Source organism: Castanea sativa, chromosome 1 (assembly GCF_040712315.1).
Source record: "Castanea sativa cultivar Marrone di Chiusa Pesio chromosome 1, ASM4071231v1".
In the NCBI taxonomy this organism is placed as follows: Eukaryota; Viridiplantae; Streptophyta; class Magnoliopsida; order Fagales; family Fagaceae; genus Castanea; species Castanea sativa.
The window spans coordinates 32,398,413-32,421,063 of NC_134013.1; the positions used below are offsets into that span (position 1 = coordinate 32,398,413).

Consider the following 22,651-nt stretch of genomic DNA (forward strand, 5'->3'; position numbering starts at 1 on the left):
TACCACCTCATTCCCCTCTTCCAATGGCGGGTCTTGGTAGACCGTATACGAACAGCTTACCTTTCGATGTCCTATTCTCCCACAGGAAAAACATAACTTGTGGATGCCCTCATAGTAGACCTACTGTTCAAACTTCCCAATCAACACTGTTGTCACCAAGGGCTTGTCCACTTCTATTTGGACATAAAGCCTTGCAAACCTACCTCTTGCTTCATTCGCAGTGTGCTTGTGTCAACCCTTAGCACATTGCTAATGGATTTCCTAATCTATAACAGAGCTTCCGAGTTGTAATACTTTGGTAGTTCATTTAATCTAAACCATACAGCCACTGATGTGACATTCGCCATCGCAGACCGAAAATTTGGTTCCCATGGTCTAATGGAGAGAAAGTGATCTCCAATAAACCAAGGTCCCCTCATAAGAGTGGCTTCATAATCTTCTTTCAAATAAAAACGGGTCAGGAAAAAACCATGCCCCAGATCAACACAATCCAATCTTCCAGCAGGTTTTCACATAGATAGTAGCCTATTATGAAGAAAACTTAACCCAACTGCCCTTCCATAAACCTTTATGATGAGGGCTTTTTTCCATGGAGTACGGATTCGCTGTTTAAAATCTTTAGAGAACTTAACAGCAACTAGTCCTTCACGAAGGTTCCCGAGCTTCTCAGCAGACCCCTTATCGTCCTCCATGTTGTCTCCAAAGCTGAAAGCCTGAGTGTATGCACCTGGGATATCCCTAACGAGTTTTTCCTTGAAAGAGCCTGTTTTACTCAATATTCCCTGCTCATGATTAAGGCACACCAATTCTACAATCTGTCTCCCTCGATAGCTTGCACGACTAACATCTTTCACTTTTTAATTGCTCCGTGCCAGCTCCTCTTGTTCTTCTCTTGAGAGCGCAGGAGAGTCCATATTGTCACTATTAAGTCGTAATAAAGTTTCTCCAATATATAAAAATTTACCTCAAAAAGTATTTACTATTTGATAAATTACAATAAACAATACTTTAAAGGTATTTACATTTTAAGGTTGTTCTCAATATAATCCCTACAATTTGGCAGAAATCAATTTAGTCAATATTATTTTTTACTTACTGTAAACCTTGCAATTAATTTTCGTTAATGAGTTGATGATAGAAACCAAATTATTGAAATTAAAATGAATCAAATTAACTGAAACCAAAATCTGGAGACCAAATTAAGAGTAAATCAACTTAGTCCATATATATATTTTTTACTTACTGTAAACTTGCAATTAATTTCTGTTAATGAGTTGATGGTAGAGACCAAATTATTGAAAATAGCATGAATCAAATTAACCGAAACCAAAATCTAGAGACCAAATTGAGAGTGACCCTAATATATAAGACAAAAATAGTATTTTGCTCTACTTTAAAATTACAAATTTAAGCATAAATTATAGATTAAAAAAAAAGGAAAGCTTTAACCTTAAAAAAACTTTATGGTGTGTTTGGAATTTGGATGACATTATTTGAATATTTGGGTTTGAATTTGAATGATTAAAATTCAAATATCTTGTTTGGATAGTCAAAGATTTAGATTTGACAAATTTACTAAGTATTTTAAATTTTTAATATGCTTGGATTTGAAATAACTCCTAAAATCAAAAAATTTAGAATAAATAATTAAATCTATTAATTTAAAATTCAAATCCAAATCCAACTCGCTTTAAAAAAAATATCTAAATCTAAATCTAAATCTAAATCTAAATTTAAGCTTCCAAACACAACCTTAAGATTGTGACAGAATGCATTAAACTACTCTTTCACGTCATGACCAAAAATAAAATAAAAAACTGCTCCGAACTAATTTGTAACTCTCGTCTGATCTATGACTATGACTATCAACTTAACAGAGAATAAGAGACGAGAAGACAAAAACTTCCGATCTATCAAAAAGTCTAAAAAAACCAGAGCCTAATTTTGAATCAAATTCGTTGACTGACCCTCCTCAGTTATACCCTCTCTCTCTCTGAGTCTATGCAGAGAGAGAGTCTGAATTTGCTCGATCTGTAACCACCATGCCATTGAAGTCCCTCAACGTCTTCACCATCTCCTCCATGTTAGGCATCACTTTCTTGATCCTCTTCATCTTGGGCTTCCTCGACTTCCCAGCTTTATCAAACTCCATAATTCAACCCATCAACCTACAACCCACTTCGTCTGGGCCCGAATCCGGACCCGACCCATTTACCAATTTGATCAGCGCCTTCAGGAAGTGGGACTCTCAAGTGGGTTGTGCCCGCTTCAAGGAGAAGCAAAATGGGTTCGTCTCGGTTCAGTCAAATGGGTCTTCTTCTTTGCAAAAGGTTGGTGGTGAGTCTGAACTTGAATGCCGTGAGCTGAAAATGAAGCATGTGAGTGTTTTGGTGAAAGGTTGGACTTGGATCCCTGATAATTTGGACAATTTGTATTCGTGTCGATGTGGATTAAGCTGTTTGTGGACTAAATCTTCTGTTCTTGCTGACAAGCCTGATGCCTTGTTGTTCGAGACCACTACTCCTCCGCTTCAGGTGCTCCTTTTCTTTTTTTCTTTATAGTTCAAATAATTGGATTTGTTTAAGTTTCAATTTTTAGAGGCATTTTTATTTTATTTTTATATGTAAATTTGTTTGATTGGAGGTTGCTGATTAGTTGTTACTGATTTGGTGGAATTGGTATTATTAAGAAGAGGATTACATAACATGGATTCCAATTAGCTGAACCAATAAAGTCGCTTGTTATCAAATAATTGATGTGAGTTTGAATTCCACCTACACCCGAAATTAATTGGTGTCTTAGTATGATAGTAAAGATCAATCATCATAGAGTGGATGCCATAAGTTCAAATCCTATTGTATCTATAAAAGAAAAAAAAGGGTATTAGGTATGTGATTTCCACATGACATGATTATGGCATACTATATTAGTGTGTTATTTTTATATGTTTCTGATCTAAATGTGGGGGTAGTCAAATCTGAATCCAAGTCCTAGAGTTGATTAAAGGGGAGAGATGTGTACTTGATGGGAAAGTTGGGTACTTTCAATCAAGCTATGTTAGGTAAATGGTTGGGAAGATTTGGAGAGGAAGGAGCTATCTTTGGAGAATAGTTAGTGGAACAAAGAATAGTGTGGCTTGGGGACACCGGACAACAAATGTTGCAAGAATACTTATGGTTGTAGACTTTAGAGAGGCATTAGTGGTGGTTGGGATAAATTTGCAACACATGACCTATGTTGTTGGGGATAGTAGAAGAGGTTTTTTTTTTTTTTGTGTTGATAATTCGATAAGTACAACGGGGAGAGGGGATTTGAACACTAGATGTGTCTTTGTTAAAAAATTAGGAGGTGCCAACCAATTGAGCCACAAGGCTCTTGGCAGAAGAGTTAGTTTTGACATGATATGTGGTGTGAGAATTGTGCTTTCAGAGACTTAAATCCAGAATGTATTCAATTGCAATGTATTAAGAAACATCTGTATGTATACACTTGATTGGGACCTCTAGATAAAGGGAGGGACCACTCATGGAAAAATGGATTTGGAGAGCTTTTCATGATTGGAAGTTAGAGTCAATAGACTCTATTTTTTGACATGTTATACTCCAATCTCTCAAATAGGGATGGATCTGACTGGTTGAGGTGGAAGTTGAACCATGATGGTAAGTTTGATGTTCATTCTTTCTAAGGGACTCTAAGAGCTTTCAATGTTAATAGATTTCCTTGGAAGAGTATCTGGTGCACAAAAAGTCCAAAGAATGTTGCTTTTCTCGTGTGGGCAACAACATGGGGAAGTTTTTGACAGATGAAAACCTTGTTAAAGAGGAGTTGTTTTGGTAGATTGGTGTTGTGCGTGCAAATGTGGTGGTGAAATTGTGGACCATTTGTTAATCCACCATGAAGTAGCCCAAGACTTGTTGTCTTTTTTTCTTAGTATTTTTGGGGTACATTGACTAATGCCTTAGAAGGTTGTGGAAGTTGGTTTTGTAATTCAACAAAATTTTCATTAAAACTGGATCCCACGGCACTATTCACACATTTAAAAATTATTTTGTTACAGTGTTTTCAGTTTTTAGTTTTTAGCAATAAGCGGTATCCAAACAAACCCATAGTATAAATTGTAAAAGCTTTGATACCCATATCTAGACCCTTTGCTTCACACTAAAAGAACTGTCCCTTACAAGACATATGTATGCCTGCTAGGCACTTAAATAATAGTATATCTTTTAAAAATAAAGAAATTGAGAAGCTACTTCTGACCAATGGTCTTTGGACCTCATGGTATCTTGTCGGCAATAAGTATGGGGTGGTGGTGGGTGAGATCATGGGTTTGAATTCTATGGGTGCATTTGTTAATTGTCCCAATGAAAAAAATTGAAGCTACTTATGACTCTTGAGGGGGACTTCCTAAAGCATAATGAGGAAGTATCTGGAGAATGTTAGCTGATAATATCTAGTTACTAGTTAGTGACAAGTAACCTTTCTAAACTGATGCTAGCAGTGTCTGCTTTTCGTATCATAACCTTCTAGCAAGAAACACGTAGTATGTCATTATTATGGTGTTTATAAGAATAAACCGTGTCATAAAACAATATAGGAATGTTTTGTAATTGATTGCCTTCATTAACTTATTTATTTAAATATATTAAGATTTGGAAACATCTACCAAGGTGAAGAGAAGCGTAGGGGAATGACTTTTCATGTGTAAAGCATACTTTTGCCACTCATGAGCAGGCCTAGCAGAATCGGAGTCGATTTGTGGATGGGCTCATTAATTTTGTACTTGATCAGTAGCAGTCCTCTAAGTATATACGTTGAATAGACCACCTTGAAATTTTGCTTGTGAAGGATGGTAGTCATACATGACGGATCACATTTTAAGTGGATAAAAAACAGGACCAGAGAATATGAGACGGGGAAAAGAAATCCAATTACTAAAATTATAATAAAAAAACATTGCAACAACAAAGCTTTAGTCCAAAAACTGAGTTATGTATGGGTCCTGAACAAACTAATTGTGGTCTACTACATGTATTTTTCTTTACCATTCTATCATCATCCAAAATCATTATCTTTGTCACGTCCTTCATTAGCATGTCATTTTAGTCTTCCTCTAATTCTTTTCTTTTCCTCAACTTGAATAAAAAATCTGAGTGTACTAAAATTATGTTGCTGATGAATTCTGGATCTGGATATTAGAAAGAGCAACAGAGAATCCAATATTTTAGGCAGGCACATATTGACTCCTTGCTCGTTCTGATAGTTGTCAAGTCGATTGCCTTCAATGTCAATTTCCGTTGATCATGATTATCATAGTCATTGCTCATTTCGTTTATACTATGTAATGCCTGTTTAACAATATTGTTTTTTGTGTGTGAGCGTGCAGAGACATATTGTTGTGGTTGTTGCCTAAATTTAGTTTTCATTTTTAGTAATTATCTTTGTCTTTTAAATGGTTATAAATGTACAATTAGTGACAAATTTGCAAATACGCTTGTGATACGTGCTCAAGCAGGCTCTTGGGCAATTTTTATTAGGATGACATTCTAAGGCATCTTGAAAACCATGGATGTTATAGACTTTGATGCTGACTCCTCTCTCTAAATTTTAATTCTTTAGATGGACAAGCTAATGAACAGTCTGTCAGCAGATTTTTTTTTTCTTGGGAATTATACATGTTAATTTGCATATTTTTAAGTGCTTTCCACACAACTCTTTTGTTGGCCTGTTTCATTGTGGCTTTTTCCTTATGTTTGTCAGAGACGCGTTGGAGATCCGCTTCGTGTATACATGGACCTTGAGGCTGGTCGGAAGCGGTCAGGGGTAGACGATATATTTATTAGTTATCATGCCAAAGATGATGTTCAGGCAACCTATGCTGGTGCACTCTTTCATAATGGTCGAAATTATCACGTGTCTTTTTCTAAGAACAGTGTAAGTACTGAGCTTTTCTATATGATTGTTCATTAGAAAATGGTTGGGGGTGGGGGTTGGGGCAACTGTTGTTGTAACTCTAAATGGGGTTTTCATTTTCCAGGATACACTTGTATATTGGTCTTCATCACGTTGTCTTCCTCAAAGAAATCGGCTTGCCAAGCAGCTTCTCAGCTTGCTACCTCACCATTCATTTGGCAAGTGTTTGAACAATGTTGGTGGCCAAGACATGGTCCTATCTCTCTATCCTGAGTGTGCCAATGATGCTAGTGTCACACCAAAATGGTGGGACCATTTACATTGTGCAATGTCTCACTACAAGTTTGTTCTGGCCATTGAAAACACTGCAACAGAGAGTTATGTGACCGAGAAGCTATTTTATGCTCTAGACGCAGGTGCAGTACCTATCTATTTTGGTGCCCCAAATGTCTGGGACTTGGTCCCCCCGCATTCAATTATAGATGGGTCTAAATTCAACTCCTTGGAGGAATTGGCTTCTTACATTAAGTCTCTTGCTAATGACCCAGTAGCCTATGCAGAGTACCATGCTTGGAGAAGATGTGGTGTACTGGGTAACTATGGAAAGACCCGTGCGGTGAGCCTTGACACATTGCCATGCCGGTTGTGTGAGGCTGTTAGCAGAAAAGGTGGGAGAAATGCGAAAGCCTCTTGAATTTAGGTGCTTCATCTAAAATTTTTTTTTTTTTTGAGTTCTTCACTTCTTTGTGATGGTCATCATAGTTGATCCTAGGATTTTGGGTCCTAATGCCAGGGTTATTTTTAGGTGTATACAGGCAAGAATGACGTGTAGAAATATGGAATACGAATAGAGTATACGGTTGAGAAAAAAGATGATGTTAGCCCGAATCCAACCTAAACCTGTTCAATTTGTTTAGTCCTATGGATTATGGAGCTCAGAGATTGCAACAAAAGAATGCATTTTTTATTATTATTTTTTGGGAGATAGGTAGATAGTGGGTAGGAGGAGTTTGGAATTTGAACAACATATATGAATATCACAAATAATATTATCATCACTGAGCTATCATAAAAGAATGCGAAGGTGATTTTATAAACTTATGCCTTAATTTATAATTGACATAGTTAAAATGTTAAATGTGCCGGTGATATTCTTTAGCAATTTTTTAATTATTGTACAATAGATTTGGATTAAAATTTTGGATCAATTACAGTATATAGGGATTTTAACCCTATAATTTAGGGGTGATTTTAAATTAAACCCCAGATTTCATAAGTTTAGAATTAAATTGTGCACTTTAAAAAATAGTAAACTTATTACATGTGATTTTCCTAATGAAAAATATGCTTCAAACAAACATCTTCGTGTATGGCGTGGAGCCGTGGAGTGAAATAATATCCATAAATAATAGACACATGTTGAAATTACCACATCATTATTTTGTCTAAGTATTTTCTGTTAATGATGTTACCATAAATAGGTGTGTGGGTTTTATATTTATATTTTTTATTTTTTGTAAGAAGTGTATAGTTTGAATTGAAATGCTACCATGGTTTAATTTCAAACTTTAAATATAGGGTTTGATTTGTAATGATCTCAAAATCATGGGATTTAAATTGTAATTTGTCTTTAAAAAAATTGTCCTCCCATGTTGAGTGATTTATAAGAGAGAGTATATGATGTAATAGAGATACCATGTTAGCTGTGTAATTAAGCAATGATTGAGTGATATGTGTGCCAAAAAGTCATCCCATTAGCAATGTCAACTTCTTTTTACGTCTCAACCAAAAAAAATTTTATGGACCACTAAAATTATATGTATTATTATATTTTTGTGTTATTCAAAATTTTCAATTCTAGTTCACTGTCCACATTTTTGTGCTGTTTGTTTCAGTGAAAAAACATTTTCTAATGTTTGGTACAACAGAAAATTTTGGTCAACTAAAAACTTGTAGGCTAGTTAATGATAAAACATAGGTTTAGGACCGAAAATGCTTTCTACCACCCTTAAAACCAAAGTGGCTCTTCTCACCAAAAAAGAAAAAGAAAAAAAAAACCAAAGTGGTTAGAGTTAGAAACATTTTTATTTTGGCATGTTAAATTATTTAGTGATTTAGGGCCCTTTGGATGGAAATGGTGAAATGGAGTAGAGTAAAGTTGGCTGAAAATAAGCTAATTTTAAGTTAAATGTTTACTACTCTATTCTACTTCCCTTTCCTTCTCCTCAATCCAAATGGACCATTAGACTCTCACATAGAGAGTAAGTCCAAAATTTGGGTCCCATTATCGGGCCCACTCCTAATGTGAGAGCTCGAAGCACTACTCTCTAACTACCTAAGAATTACTCAATTAACTAAGATGGTTTAACATGTTTAACCATTGTGGATGATTAATTTTTTTGATGATACTTTTTTTTTTGTGGGATGAACTAGCAAATGTGTATTTGAAAAAAAAAATTCTTGTTGCTCTACATAATATTCATATATTGTAAAAGAAAGTTTGGGATCATATAATTAATTGAAATTTCAAGAATATTAATGATTTTTTTTAGATGAAGAACATAAAGTTTTCCAATTTATCTCAAGAGTAAGACTTAAGTATAGTACTTAGATGTTATTTTAGGTTCCCCATTTAAGATTCTACCATGTATATTTTTTCTTATAGGATGAAAATGTTTTTTTAGTTAAGTAATTATATGACATAATCTTAAGAGGGAAATCTAATGAACAGCATCTAAGCAATTGTACCTAAGTTTTGTCCTTATTTTAAGGTTGTAACTTGTGACCAATTACAAGAAAATGAGCCAATTTTTTAGAAAATTATTTTCTGTGCAAAGAAATGGATTGTTAATTGTCATATCAATCTTTTTTATTTAGAATGAAAGGCCTCCTAAATGCTCTCCACCTCCTAAAAAATGTTTTCCATTTTTCTTATTTTTGGTGCAACGGAAAATTTTGAACAAAGGAAAGCATTTTTCAAAGTCAATAGAAAATGATCCAAGAGAGACAGAAAAACATTTCCATGATTTCCAAGTTTCCTCATTCATCTCCATTCCTTTGTGCTACCACCATCACTACCATTGCTATCACCACAACCACTAGCTCACTTCAAACTCCACCACCAGTACCAACTTCGTTGCCATCACCACCGCAACACCCCCTTCCCTTGTGACCACGAAAACGTATATCATGTAAGAAGTGTATGTATTTAACCTCTCACACTAGTAAAACCCACATACTGTGAGCGGCTATATAATATTACCTTCTCCAGGACCACAATTTCTGTCATTGACAGCATCACCTAAATGAAATATTAATGATCACATTTGCAATATAAATTGCTGAATCTGTGTATATATATGCAGAACATAATTTCCACCAAGTGGTAAAATGCAATCAAAACGGTATGCTAATGCTGAGTGTAATATTGCAGCAGAGACATTCAATTAGCAAAAAGAAGAAATATTCCGGAATTAATGAGTGAAAGTATTACCATAGAACAATTTTTTCCATTGTTATAAGAAAGAGTTTGACATTTGATAAGATGATTCATCCAGCCTAATGGAAATACAGTTATGTAAATCAATATAGTACTACTTTGGCAACTAAACACTAAAACATATATATAATGTTACTCCAAAAAAAAGACATTTAAACAATATTAGACCTACTTTTCAAATCTTCATCCTCTTCTTTATGGAATTTCCATACAGAAGCCAGTATACCATCAGAAGTCGAAGATTTCTCAACTCTTTGGACCTGCACTAACAACATGAGCACTGTCATAACCATAAAGAATAATGTTAGGAAAAGTGAAACTCATACTTCCCATTTTGATCAACAAAGAAAACGTTGTATCTTACTCTTTGCCTAGGCTTGCTTTTTTGGATCTTCACAGTCTTTAGTTCGTTAGGTCTGTTATATAAATATTCCTTTAACTGCTCATCCTTCATGGTATCCATCATTTCAGCCTGTCAAATAAAGCAAAGAATTTGGCATGAATTAGAATCATGGTTTATTTGGACTGTAGGATCTGGAAACATGAATTTGAATTTGGGTGATTAAAATTCAAATACCTTGTTTTGAAAGTTTAAAAAGGGTCAAGAATTTGGATTTGATAAATCCATCAAGGATTTTAAACCTTCAAATCATTGAATTTGAAATAATTTCTAAACCTATAAAATTTTAGAAATGCATAAGACATAGTAGTTAGTACTTCAATATTTATAGGTTTGGAATGAAAACATTCAAATCTATTACTTTAAAATTTAAATCTAAATCCAAATCCAAATCCAAATATCCAAATATTACATTAGTCTCACTCTCTCAACCCAAAATAAGTCAAAGAAAAATTAATTTGGGAGAAAATGGAGGATAGATTGGTAAGTAACACGAGACAAAGAAGTATTGTTTTATGGTATCTATTCATTCATCATTATTATCTTAGGGGCAAATTTTTTGTAAGGTGCTTTAGTGCACTAAACGCAACCCAAACCCTTATCACATAAGCATTGTGCACCAAATTCTAGCATAATGAAAATGAAATCGAGAAATCATTTCAATGTTTATTTGCAATATTTTTTTTCCATGCCAACTTTTTCACCCATACTTTAATGCTTAAATAAAAACTATAAGAAGAAGGAGGTTTTGATTATTTCTTCCCCAATCTAAAGCAATTGAAGAATTAATATATAAATATATATATACACACACACATACTAGTACATACCTCCTTCCCCACCTAAACAAGAGATGGACATTCTTTGTCAGTAAGCATGATGTATCACTAATCTCTCTGATGTTAATTTCTCATATTTAATTATCAAGAAAAAATAGTTACTTTATTTTATTTTTTTCTTGCTTTTTCTAATTTGGCTAACAACTTTAAAAATAAGAAAGAAAAAAAAAAAAAAAAAAAAAAAAAAAAAAAAAAGAAGAAGAAAGAGAATGAGAATTGAAGGAAACCTACCCACAATCTAAGATCTTCTATTTCTTTTTGCAGGAGTTTTTCTTCGTTATCTCCAAGGCTTTTCTTCTCCTGCCATGAAACAGCCTTAGGCTGTACTGCTACCTTCTTGTTCTGGTTTCCTTCTCTAGTAATAGACATTAATTCATTCTAATCCTCTTTTCCTCAAAAAAAAAAAAAAAAAAAAAAAAAAAAAAAAAATCTATTCCTCAATGAAGTATAAATCAAAATATGGGGCAATGCAAAAAATGCATAGAAATGAGAGACATTTAAATGAAATGGCTGGTCGAATACAGGTCACAATGGATAAGAAAGGCGTTAGAGTCAAATCAACATATCCAATTCCAAAGCTTTCTTTTTGGATGAGAATCCAAAGCAATTTACATCCATGCAAAACAAAAAACAAAAAAACAAAGCAAAACAGAGTTATTATGAGTAAGTCTAGTGTTACACATTTAGGCACAATAAATGCCACAATTTGCCATATGTGGAGGGGTGTCCTCACATGGACTCACCATCACTCATCCACCAACCATAACTCGTCATGTGGCAAGTTGTGGTATTTGTTTTGCCAAAATATGTGGCACTAGACTTTTATATATATATATAAAAGGTGGGAATGATGAATCTGAGATATCTCTCTCCTCTCTAATGTTCATATTTGTGACTTTGTCTCTGCTTTGCGTTTGGTTCAGTAGACCGTAGCTTGTGTTGGAATTATTTTTTAAAAATTATATATTTAATTCAAATCAAGATATCTCTTGGTTCTCAAAAAAAAAAAAAAAAATCAAGATATCTCTCTTAATATTTCCAATTTATTTTACCAACTGATTTCAAAAAACTTTCCAACTTGATATGAATGACCTTTAATGTTATATAATGCAATGGGTTAATAGCTGTAAATGTAATTTGTTAAATTCGTATACAACTATTTATCAAATAAAAAAAATTCATACAACTATATACTTTTTAGTTCCTCAAAAACTATATACTTTTTATATTACCATTGCTGTATTATGTAATCATAACTATTTGAAGATATTATCTCAGGCAGGCATAGAGGTGCTTATAAAAGTTGTCATCCAAGCAATCCCAACTTATTCTATGAGCTGTTTCAAACTTTCCAAAGGTTTGATTAAGGACATCAAAGTGATGATTCGAAAATTTTGGTGGGTATACAGCAGTGATACTGGGAAGATTCATTGGGTAAAGTGAGAGCGTTTGTATAGTCCTAAGGAGGATGGAGGTATGGGTTTTAAGGGGATTGAGAAGTTCAATGAAGTTTTGTTGGCTAAAAAAGTGTGGTGTATGATGAAAAATCTTGATTCCTTGTGCTTTAAAGTTTTTAAGGCTAGATTTTTCCCAAATTGTTCGATTTTGGAAGCAAACGAGTCCAAAGCTGGTTCTTATGCATGGAAAAGCATCCTTAGTGCTAGAGAAGTAGTGAAGAATGGGATGGTATGGCGTATTGGTGAAGGAAATTCAGTGGATATTAGAGAAGACAAATGGCTACTAGACCAATGCTACAGGAAGGTCACCTCCCCCCTTCCCTCTATCCCACCTGATTTGAAGGTGAGCTGCCTCATTGATACAAATACTCGAGAATGGAAAGCTGACTTGATCAAGCAAGTGTTTGCACCTCAGGAAGCCGAAAAAATATTGAGCATACCATTGAGCATCAGACTACCCCCTGACCAATTGATTTGGTCCATAAATCCTTCTGGTAAATTTACTACCAGAAGTGCTTACAGATTGTTGGCATCCAATGCTTCAGCCAATAATCCAAGTAGCTCAAATTCGGGCCCCCAGAAGTCTTTTTGGAGAGGTCTATGGAAGCTACGTGTTCCTGCCAAAGTGAAGCATTTTGCTTGGAGAGCTTGTAATGAGGCCCTTCCCACAATGGTTAATCTTGCTCGTAAACAGGTGGTGAATTTGGACTTGTGCAGCAGCTGTAACTCTGTCCCAGAAGATGTTGTTCACGCGGTGTGGAGCTGTAATGCAGTGGAAGGGGTCTGGCAGACACTAAGCTGGATGAACCCCTTGGTGCATGCCCAGCCGGGCAATTTTTCTAACTTGTTTGCTAGTTTTTTGCAAGTTACTGAGGATTACAGAGCTGAAATATTCATTCTTGCTGCCTGGTCTCTGTGGAATCGAAGGAACGCAGTACGCCCGAATCGCCCAACACATCCGAAAGATCAGACACTCTCGGTGGCAGGTGGTTTGCTTCAGGAATACATCAATGCGCAGCCAAATTTGCCCTGTTAACATGTATAATGTTGTGGGCTTTAGGCCCAACTAGTTTACTTGTTTAGCACTCTTACTTGTATAGCACTCATACTTGTACTGCACTCTTACTTGTACTACACTCATATTTACTTGTACTGCACTCATATGCTTCCTATATAAAGGCACTCATGTATATTCTTTCAGTGAGAAATACAATACTATTGAATTCAGTATTTCTAACATGGTATCAGAGCCACTGCTTTGACCTTTTCTTAACAGTCTTGTCTTTATTGGTGTAACTCCATTCTTAATATTGCTTCCGCTGTCACAACAACTGCCACAGCCTTTCGCTGTTGAACCTTCGAAGTCTTCCAGACATCGTCCTCAGGTTCCAGACCTGTAGCAGCCACCGTTGAGGAGTTCGAACACTGCAAAGACCACTGACTTTTTCCGGAACCGCCGTGAATATTGCTCCGATAAATTTTCCAAAGGTACCACGAAGATTGTCTTGCTCCGATCTACCTGTTCGTGAAAACCTCACAGTAATCGGAGCCTCCACGTGCCCTCACGCGCTGCCCAAAGCTTCTGCACTGAAGGTCACGCGCCCACGCGCCGCCACGTGCCGAACCGCTTGCTCACGCGCTGCCACGCACCAGACTGCTCCTGCTGACGTCAGCCTTAGCCACGTCATCGCTGCAACGTCATCCTCCAGCGCGTCGCTGACGTCACCCGCCACGTCACTGTTGACCGCTGACCGTTGACTTTGACCGTTGACCTTTGACCTTTGACCTTTGACCATTGACTTTTTCTGGAGTTGACTTTTTTGCAGCACAAGTTCATCTTACCCAGTTTTTCGCGTAGATTTCATTTTTGCATATTTGCTTCTAAATGAAGCATAAGGACAGGTCTTCTTCCTTTTGCAACAATAGTCGCCGACAATCCAACAAATGTTTTTGCAATTTTTGCAAACGTTTTGGCCATAATATTGAGACTTGCTTTCAGCGCAATAAATCAGCTGTTTCAATTTCTACTGCCACTATTGCTAACATTGAGAGTGTCCAACCAATGGCTCCCGTCTCTGCGCAGTCTAAGTCTTCAGGTCGCACTTTCACTATGACCACAGAAGACCTTAAAAACATCATCGCCAATGTCATTCGTATGGTTGGTAATGCATCTTATTCCTCTTCTCTCTCAGCTTTATCTAGTATATCTCCTTCCTCTTGGCTTATGGATTCTGCTTGTTTCAATCACATGACACCTCACTCGTCCTTATTTTCTGAACTTAAACCTGCACCACACCCTCTTACTATTCACACAGCAAATGGTTCCACAATATCTGGTCATAATATAGGTTCCGTTCCTCTCTGTTTTTGCGGTCTTTAATGTTCCTGACCTTTCTTACAATTTGTTTTCTGTGGGACAATTAGCTGAGTTGGGTTATCAAATTATATTTGATTATTCTGGGTGTATTGTGCAGGATCCAAGGACGGGACAGGAGCTAGGGACCGGTCCCAAAGTTGGGCGTATGTTTCCCGTGGACAACCTTCGCCTTCCACTTGTTGCTCCTGTTTCTATTGCCGCAGCTGCTACAGTTTCTTCTATTCCTTCTCTTGCTCTTTGGCATGCTCGACTTGGTCACGCATCTTCTTCCCGTGTACAACAATTGACTTCTAGAGGTTTGTTAGGTTCAGTGTTTACAGAAAATTTTGATTGTGTTTCATGTCAGTTAGGAAAACAACTAGCTTTGCCTTTCAATTCTAGTGAATCTATATCCACTGATATCTTTGACCTTATTCATTCTGATGTTTGGGGACCTTCCTCTGTCTCTAGTATTGGTGGATCTCGATATTTTGTTGTCTTTGTTGATGATTACTCTCGCTATAGCTGGATCTTTAATATGAAATATCGTTCTGAATTATTGCAAGTGTATTCTAATTTTGCAAAAATGGTTGAAACTCAATTTTCTAAACGTATCAAAATTTTTCGATCTGATAATGCTCTTGAGTACACTCAATATACTTTCCAATCTGTTTTGCATTCCTATGGCACTGTTCATCAACTAACTTGTCCAGGTACCTCTCAGCAAAATGGTAGAGCCGAACGAAAACTTCGTCATATTCTTGACACTGTTCGTGCTCTTCTTCTCTCTGCCAAAGTTCCTGCTCCTTTTTGGGGTGAAGCTGCTCTTCATGTTGTTCATACTATTAATCGCATTCCCAGTCATGTCATCCAAAATCAAACTCCATATGAGCGCCTTTTTGGGTCACCTCCAGATTATCACCACCTACGCTCATTCGGCTCTGCTTGTTTCGTTCTTCTTTAGCCACATGAGCATAACAAACTTGAGCCTAGGTCAAGACTTTGTTGTTTTCTTGGCTATGACGAAACTCAAAAGGGGTATCGGTGTTATGATCCTATTTCTCATCGTCTTCGTATCTCCCGCAATGTTGTCTTTTGGGAACATCGTCTCTTTGTCGAGCTCTCTCACTTCCGTGCTTCTTTATCTTCCTCTTCTGTCTTAGATCTATTTCCAGATGAGACACATATTCCTTCTGTAGCTGCTCCTGACCCTCCTATAGTTGATCCTGACCCTCCTATAGTTGATCCTGATCCTCCTGTAGTTGCTCCTGATTCTCCTATTGACTTCTCTGCCTAACCACCAGAAATCCTTGATCCCTTTCCTAGTTCCCCCTTTAATGAACAGGTGGAAGATGAACAGGTCGAAAACGAGCTACCCAACCGTGATCTTGGTTCCCCTGCTCCTGCTCCGCCTGAAGATCATGCACAAGACATTCCACCTCGTCACTCAACTCGGGTAAGGTCCATTCTTGCACATTTACTTGACTATCATTGTTACACTGCCCTTGCTACACTGCACGAACCTCACACCTATCGTAAGGCTTCCACTGACCCTTTATGGCAGATTGCAATGAAAGAGGAACTTGATGCATTATCTAAAAACCATACTTGGGACTTGGTCACTCTCCCCCCTAGGAAATCTGTGGTTGGTTGTAAGTGGATCTACAAGATTAAGACTAGCTCTGATGGGTCTATTGAGCGCAACAAAGCTCGTCTTGTCGCAAAATGTTTTACACAGGAGTATGGGATTGATTATGAAGAGACCTTTACTCCGGTTGCTCGTATCTCTTATGTTCGTGCCCTCTTAGCTGTTGCTGCTACCAGTTAATGGGATCTTTTCTAGATGGATGTCAAAAATGCATTCCTTAATGGGGATTTAAGTGAAGAAGTTTATATGCAACCTCCTCCTAGTCTCTCTGTTGAATCAAACAAGGTTTGTCACCTTCGACGTGCACTTTATGGCCTTAAACAAGCTCCACGTGCTTGGTTTGCCAAATTCAGCTCTACCATCTCTCGTTTGGGTTACATGGCCAGTCATTATGATTCTGCCTTATTTCTTCGTCGCACTGACAAATGCACTATTTTACTTCTCTTGTATGTGGATGATATGATCATAACTGGTGATGACCTTAGTGGCATTCAAGAACTCAAGGATTTTCTCAGTCAGCAGTTTGAGATGAAAGATCTTGAACATCTCAGCTACTTCTTGGGTCTTGAAATCACTCATTCTATAGATGGACTTTACATTACTCAAGCCAAGTATGCCTCTGAACTCTTGTCTAGAGCTGGACTCACTGATAGCAAGACTGTTGACACTCCAGTCGAGCTTAATGTGCATCTGACTCCCTCAGGGGGGGAAACCATTGTCTAATCCCTCTCTTTACAGACGCTTAGTTGGCAGCCTAGTTTATCTTACTGTTAGTCGTCCAGACATTTCCTATGCTGTTCACCAGGTGAGCCAGTATCTGTCTGCTCTACGATCGACTCACTATGCTGCTGTTCTACGCATTCTTCGGTACCTAAAGGGCACTCTCTTCCATGGTCTTTTCTACTCTGCTCAGTCTCCTCTTGTTCTCCGTGCATTTTTTGATGCCGATTGGGCAGGAGATCCCACTGATCGTAGGTCCACCACTGGTTATTGCTTTCTTCTTGGTTCTTCTCTAATTTCTTGGCGAAGCAAGAAACAAACTCATGTGGCCCGTTCTAGTACTGAAGCAGAATATCGTGCCCTTGCTGATACCACATCTGAGCTTCTTTGGCTACGATGGCTTCTTAAAGACTTAGATGTGTCTACATCCTCTGCTACTCCTCTTTGTTGTGACAATAAGAGTGCCATTCATATTGCTCACAATGATGTCTTCCATGAACGGACTAAACACATCAAGATCGATTGTCATTTTATCCGTTATCATCTTGTCCATGGTGCTCTCAAGCTAATCTCAGTCTCCTCTACAGATCAACTTGTAGATATTTTCACCAAGTCACATCCTAAGGGACGCCTTTGTACTTTGGTTGACAACCTCAAGTTGGTCTCACATCCACCTTGAGTTTGAGGGGGGCTGTTAACATGTATAATGTTGTGGGCTTTAGGCCTAACTAGTTTACTTGTTTAGCACTCTTACTTGTATAGCACTCTTACTTGTACTACACTCTTATTTACTTGTACTGCACTCATATGCCTCCTATATAAAGGCACTCATGTATATTCTTTCAGTGAGAAATACAATACTATTGAATTCAGTATTTCTAACATGCCCACACCTGACCAACTGCCTATCACGCATCAGTGGCGACCTCCAGATCATCCACGTTTTAAAGCTAAGTTCGACAGAGCTGTGTTTAGCAACATCAATGCAGCTGGAATTGGAGTGGTGATTCGAGATTCTAATGCTGAAGTTATTAGTGCCCTCTTAAGACGCATACCACTGCCATAAACGGTGGAGGAAGTGGAAGCCCTCGCATGCCGTCAAGCTGCCCAACTGGTCAGGGAGATTGGCATCAGCGAGGTAGTCTTTGAAGGTGACTCCACGATCATTGTTCAGGCCCTCAAACACGGCCAAGCAGAACAATCCGTGTATGGGCATATCCTTAATGATGTTATGCAACAAACATCCCGGTTACATTTTTGAGATTTCAATCATGTTCCCCGTACTTGTAATAAGGTAAAAGACTTCCTTGCTAAGAAGGCTAAAGTAGGTTCAGTGTCCCAAGTTTGGTTAGAAGACTTTCCCAGGGAAATTATTTCTTTGGCTTTTGCTGACTCTTTTTAATGGTTTTTCAGTTGGAATAAAAGTCCTGCCTGGGCTTCCAGGCCAGTTTCTCAAAAAAAAAAAAAAAAAAAAGCTATTTGATTTAATATAATTATGGCATTACCATAAGTTATCTATTAGCCTATGACCGTTATTGTGCTTGTTATTTTGATCAGTCAAAACAATTAAGAGAAGAAAGTTCCATAAAACACACACACACACACACACACACACGTATATAAAGTTATTTCTAATATTAATGCCCATTATTATGAATTTTAAGTGGGATTCTTTAGTCTATATATGGCCTATAAGAACGGTAAAAAAAAAAAAAAATCTATATATCTATATTATTATATAATAATAAGTGAAGCTGAGAGAAACTCAAATTACAATTCTAAATTTAAGTTTCAATTTTGCGCCATGTATCCTAAATTATTTATTCTAAAGAGTTTTATTTCTTAATTTTAGAATCAAATGTAGGACTACATTATAAATATTTATCCAAGTGAGTTATTAAATATAAAAACCAAATAATTTAGAATAAATGAATCATAAAAAAAGAAAAAGTGCTTCACAATAATTAAAAAAAAAATGAACAATTTACATTTTATACCTAATAATATTCTTACAAATTTTTTGAAGAGTTAATAAAATATAAAAATGACTATCAATAGTATTTAAATTATATATATATATATATATGAATTATATTATGTATCTTATTGTACATCTTTAAATGTATCCATATATATGCATGGGGTTACAAGCTAGTAATAATAATAGGTAAAGCTGAGAGAAAATCCAATTAGATTTCAAATTGAAATTCAATTAGAGTCTAATTTTCTGCCACGTGTTCCATCTAATTTAAGTTTTGAAAATTTTGTGCTAAGTGAGTTAATTCAATGTAAAAATTAAATTTAAATTAGAGTTTAATTTTGCGCCATGTGTTTCATCTAATCTAAGTTTTTTAATTTTTTTGCCAAATGAGTTAATTTAGTATGAAAAACGAGGAGTCCAATATAAGTAAAGCATAAAAAACATAATTTTTGAATGATTTTATATTATTTATGAGTTTTTTTTTTATAACTAAAAACAATTTAAGTTTATAAGCCGTTTATGTAATAGACCATAACCAGAGACGGAGTTAGGAGTTAGAGTTAGAGTTAGGGGAGGCGGCTTTGCTATTGGCTATGTGCGGCAGTTCTGGTTTCTAGCTGTCCTGCTTAACTAACTGCTAAGGGATTTTTTTTTTTTTTGGGTGCTTTTAATGTGTGCATTGTTGTTGGGGAATGACAAAATTATTTTATTTAAAATTTTTTAAAGGGTTGCGTTGTTTGTTTTTGGGTAAAGTTGGTTGATTGAACTTAATTGTTTTTAGCTTTACTATTGGTAACTTTGTTCTTGGGTTCAAAATTTTTTTTTTTGGACTTGTACCTATAAATTATTTATGCCCTTTAGAAAGAGGAAAACGCTAGAATTACAATTTTTTTTTTTTACAAATTGTTAATGTGGTGAGTGGTTATTGGTAAGTAAAAAAGAGATGTAAGTGGTAGGCTTAGATGCAAACCAATAAGAATTTACTACCTCAACAATTTGTAAAAATATTGTAGAAAAGTTTGTGACTATAGCATTACTTTTAAAAGAATCAATGAAATTATTAAGGGGGGCAAAGTGTAATTTTATAGAAAAAAATTACTAAAAATAAGGACTGCCCAAGTCTACCTCCATCCATGGCCATGACTATGTGCGGTCCATTACTAACTATGTAACTCTTTTCATAAAGTTTTTGAGCAGGCATGGTGGATTTGATGAACCAATCAATTGTGGTTAAAGGCCTCAATTGATATTGTCAAAGTGCTTGCATTTCAAGGCCTTGCTTTTAGAGTTTGAAATGAAAGTTTTGATTCAATTAATCATGAAACTTTTCTTGAAATATTGGATTTGGTGGTATCATATGATGAATATGTTGCAGAAGTGATAGAGAAAGCTCCCAAAAAGGCCTCTTACAAATCACCAAAAATCCAAAAAGAAATCTTACATGTATTTCTAAACAAGGTGAAGAAGGCAATTTGTGAAGAAATTGATGATGTGAAGTTTTGTCTAATTGTTAATGAAGCTCGTGATGACTTAATGAAGGAGCAAATGGCTATTGTTATAAGATTTGTACACAAAGATGGTTTTGTTCAAGAACGTTTTTATTTTTTTGGGTAGTTCACGTCCCTGACGCTACATCATAATCGGGATATTCAAGATATTTGAGGGCAAGGATATGACGGTGCAAGAAATATGCAAAGCGAGTGGAATGGATTAAAAACTTTGGTTTCAAATGATTGTCCATATGCTTATTATATTCATTGTTTTGTACATTGCTTGCAGTTAGCATTAGTGGCGACAGCATAAAAAAAAAGTTATTTTTGTTCAAAGTTTTTTCAATAGATTCTTCTATTGTCAATGTTGTTGGTGCTTCATGCAAGTGTAGTGAGCAACTATAAAATGCTTATGCTAATCAAATTGCATATATGGTTGAAATTGGTGAGCTTAAAATTGAAAGAGGACTTAATCAAGTTAGCACATTATAGTGGACCAGAGATACTCGTTGGGGTTTTCACTTGAGATCGATTTCTAGCTTGGTAAAGATATGGTACAACATGTGAAATTTTAATTATAATCATCAAGGAAGAAAACACTACTTCCCAATGAGAAGCAGCATAATCATCTTATAATGTTATGGTTTTTTTTTTGTTTGTTGATATTTGTGTTTATTTTGCATCTCATTAAAGAAATTATGGAAATCATTGATGCACTTTGTTGATGCTCTTTTTGGGAAGCCCAGTAGGAAGAAGAAGCTCAACAACATGGACAGAAGAGAATTAGTAATTGGATAGAAAAGTCATTAAGCTCAAGCGGCAAGAATAATGGATCATAGATCCATAAAACAAACAAATGGACTTTGAGGAAGCAAACGGGCCTAAAAAGGCCCGAAAATAGAGAAGTAGCAAACCCATTGGTAGTATGTAATGTGAAAAAGTGAGAATGGGCCACAGCAGACCCGAAGCAATGTGAGTAAAGAAAGTAAGGGGTTGATGAAAAGTCCATAAGCCCCAAAGGATGAAGGATAGAGTAATTGGGTTGAGGAAGCCCTAAGGAGTTAGTAAAAGCCCATGAGAATGTAGAATTAGAAAGGGCTGAGGATGCCTAAGGAAAGTAAATGGGCCAAGGATGCCCAAAAGGAAATAAATGGGACACAGGAGCCTGCAAGTAATGTAGTAAAAAGCCCAATGATCATACTGGGTCATCAAAAAAGGAATAAGCAGCAGACCTAAAGAGGCCCAGCAAGTTTGGGTCAAATAACATCACAACAGGAATAACAGAGTGATGCGGCAAGAAATGATAGCAAGACCATAGGAAGAAGCAAAAGAGTGGCCTGAATGAAGGAAAGCCCACAATCAAGCAAAGCCCAGCCCCTAAAAGGAGCAAGCCAATAAAGAATGAGAAAACAGGAAACGGCTCACGTCGTAAGAAGTCAAAGATGGACGGCAGAATGTGTAGACAAGCCTCCAGACCGTGACAAACGCATGAGCAGCAGGCAGGTTTTGGACAAATATAGAAGTGAAGCACGCGTAAGGCCCAGACACCACCAGCTTGTACCCAAGCAATACAGGAAGTGGTGGGTCATGGGTCAGAGGTAAGAGGGCATGGTCTAATGGTGGGAAGAGGGGAAAACCTATTCTGCAATTCCTGCTCAAGCTCTTTTGGAGGAAATGTCCTGCTGGGATGACATACCACCCAAAAGAAGTAAGGATGAGTTGGAACCACTAGGTGCATGCCATGAGGGATGGAGAGAGAGAGAGAGAGAGCACCCATGCTGTAGCAGGTAAGAATGCCACGACAAGCAAACAAACAAAATAGTCCACTTCGTCTAGCGATGTGGAGTGGCACGGCCAACATAGGTAAGTGGTGCTGGTTAGGCAACTGACTAATTAGTAATGGTCGGCAAGGATACCCACACCAGACAAAGATGGTTAAAGGCTAAAATAGTAAAAGCCAGCTACGACAGATATTATATAAGGGACCATTGCCGTGCATAACAAAGGAGAGGAGGAATAGAGTAATAGTAATCTTTTGGAAAGAATCACAACAAAGAAGCAAGCACTGTAAAAGAAAAGAAAATGAGAATTAGAAAGAACGAAAATGAGAGAACATAGAATGGCAGACATGCACCAAATAGATTGATTCCCTCTCTCCCTCTAAGGCCCTGTTCTCTGCTAAAAATAAGAAACTCTTCTGGGCATAAACCATTTAGCTCCATTCCCTCAAAGCAATTAATTTCTTTTTTGAGGGAGATTATTTGCATTGAGGAAATGGTTCCCTTTTTGGTTCCGGCCTTGTAATATAGTTTGGCACGGCAAACTGATGTCCTACTCTTTGATTCAATAAA

The 22,651-nt window shown here is 36.6% G+C and overlaps 2 protein-coding genes across 2 annotated transcripts; one reads left to right on the plus strand and one right to left on the minus strand.

Moving 5' to 3' along the window:
• Positions 1-1,840: 1,840 nt before the first annotated feature.
• LOC142621820 (alpha-(1,4)-fucosyltransferase) lies at positions 1,841-6,881 on the plus strand. The gene is made up of 3 exons (XM_075795184.1): positions 1,841-2,534; positions 5,758-5,931; positions 6,035-6,881. The coding sequence occupies exons 1-3, from the start codon at positions 2,043-2,045 to the stop codon at positions 6,602-6,604; spliced, it is 1,236 nt and encodes a 411-aa protein (XP_075651299.1). The 5' UTR covers positions 1,841-2,042; the 3' UTR covers positions 6,605-6,881.
• Positions 6,882-9,018: 2,137 nt separating this feature from the next.
• On the minus strand, positions 9,019-11,302 carry LOC142625230 (uncharacterized). The gene is made up of 6 exons (XM_075798922.1): positions 10,880-11,302; positions 9,774-9,881; positions 9,582-9,669; positions 9,404-9,468; positions 9,173-9,211; positions 9,019-9,075 (listed from the first exon to the last, which is right to left on the minus strand). The coding sequence occupies exons 1-6, from the start codon at positions 11,015-11,017 to the stop codon at positions 9,019-9,021; spliced, it is 495 nt and encodes a 164-aa protein (XP_075655037.1). The 5' UTR covers positions 11,018-11,302.
• Between the last annotated feature and the right edge of the window lie 11,349 nt (positions 11,303-22,651).

What these genes read in the sequence shown, in the direction of transcription:
- LOC142621820 (XM_075795184.1), top strand. Translation starts at nt 2,043, where the DNA reads ATGCCATTGAAGTCCCTCAACGTCTTCACCATCTCCTCCATGTTAGGC. An exon ending in CCACTACTCCTCCGCTTCAG is followed by an intron (nt 2,535 to 5,757) that starts GTGCTCCTTTTC and finishes TATGTTTGTCAG; the next exon opens with AGACGCGTTGGAGATCCGCT. An exon ending in TGTCTTTTTCTAAGAACAGT is followed by an intron (nt 5,932 to 6,034) that starts GTAAGTACTGAG and finishes TTCATTTTCCAG; the next exon opens with GATACACTTGTATATTGGTC.
- LOC142625230 (XM_075798922.1), bottom strand. Translation starts at nt 11,017, where the DNA reads ATGTCTATTACTAGAGAAGGAAACCAGAACAAGAAGGTAGCAGTACAG. An exon ending in TAGAAGATCTTAGATTGTGG is followed by an intron (nt 9,882 to 10,879) that starts GTAGGTTTCCTT and finishes TTTATTTGACAG; the next exon opens with GCTGAAATGATGGATACCAT. An exon ending in AGAGGATGAAGATTTGAAAA is followed by an intron (nt 9,469 to 9,581) that starts GTAGGTCTAATA and finishes TATTTCCATTAG; the next exon opens with GCTGGATGAATCATCTTATC.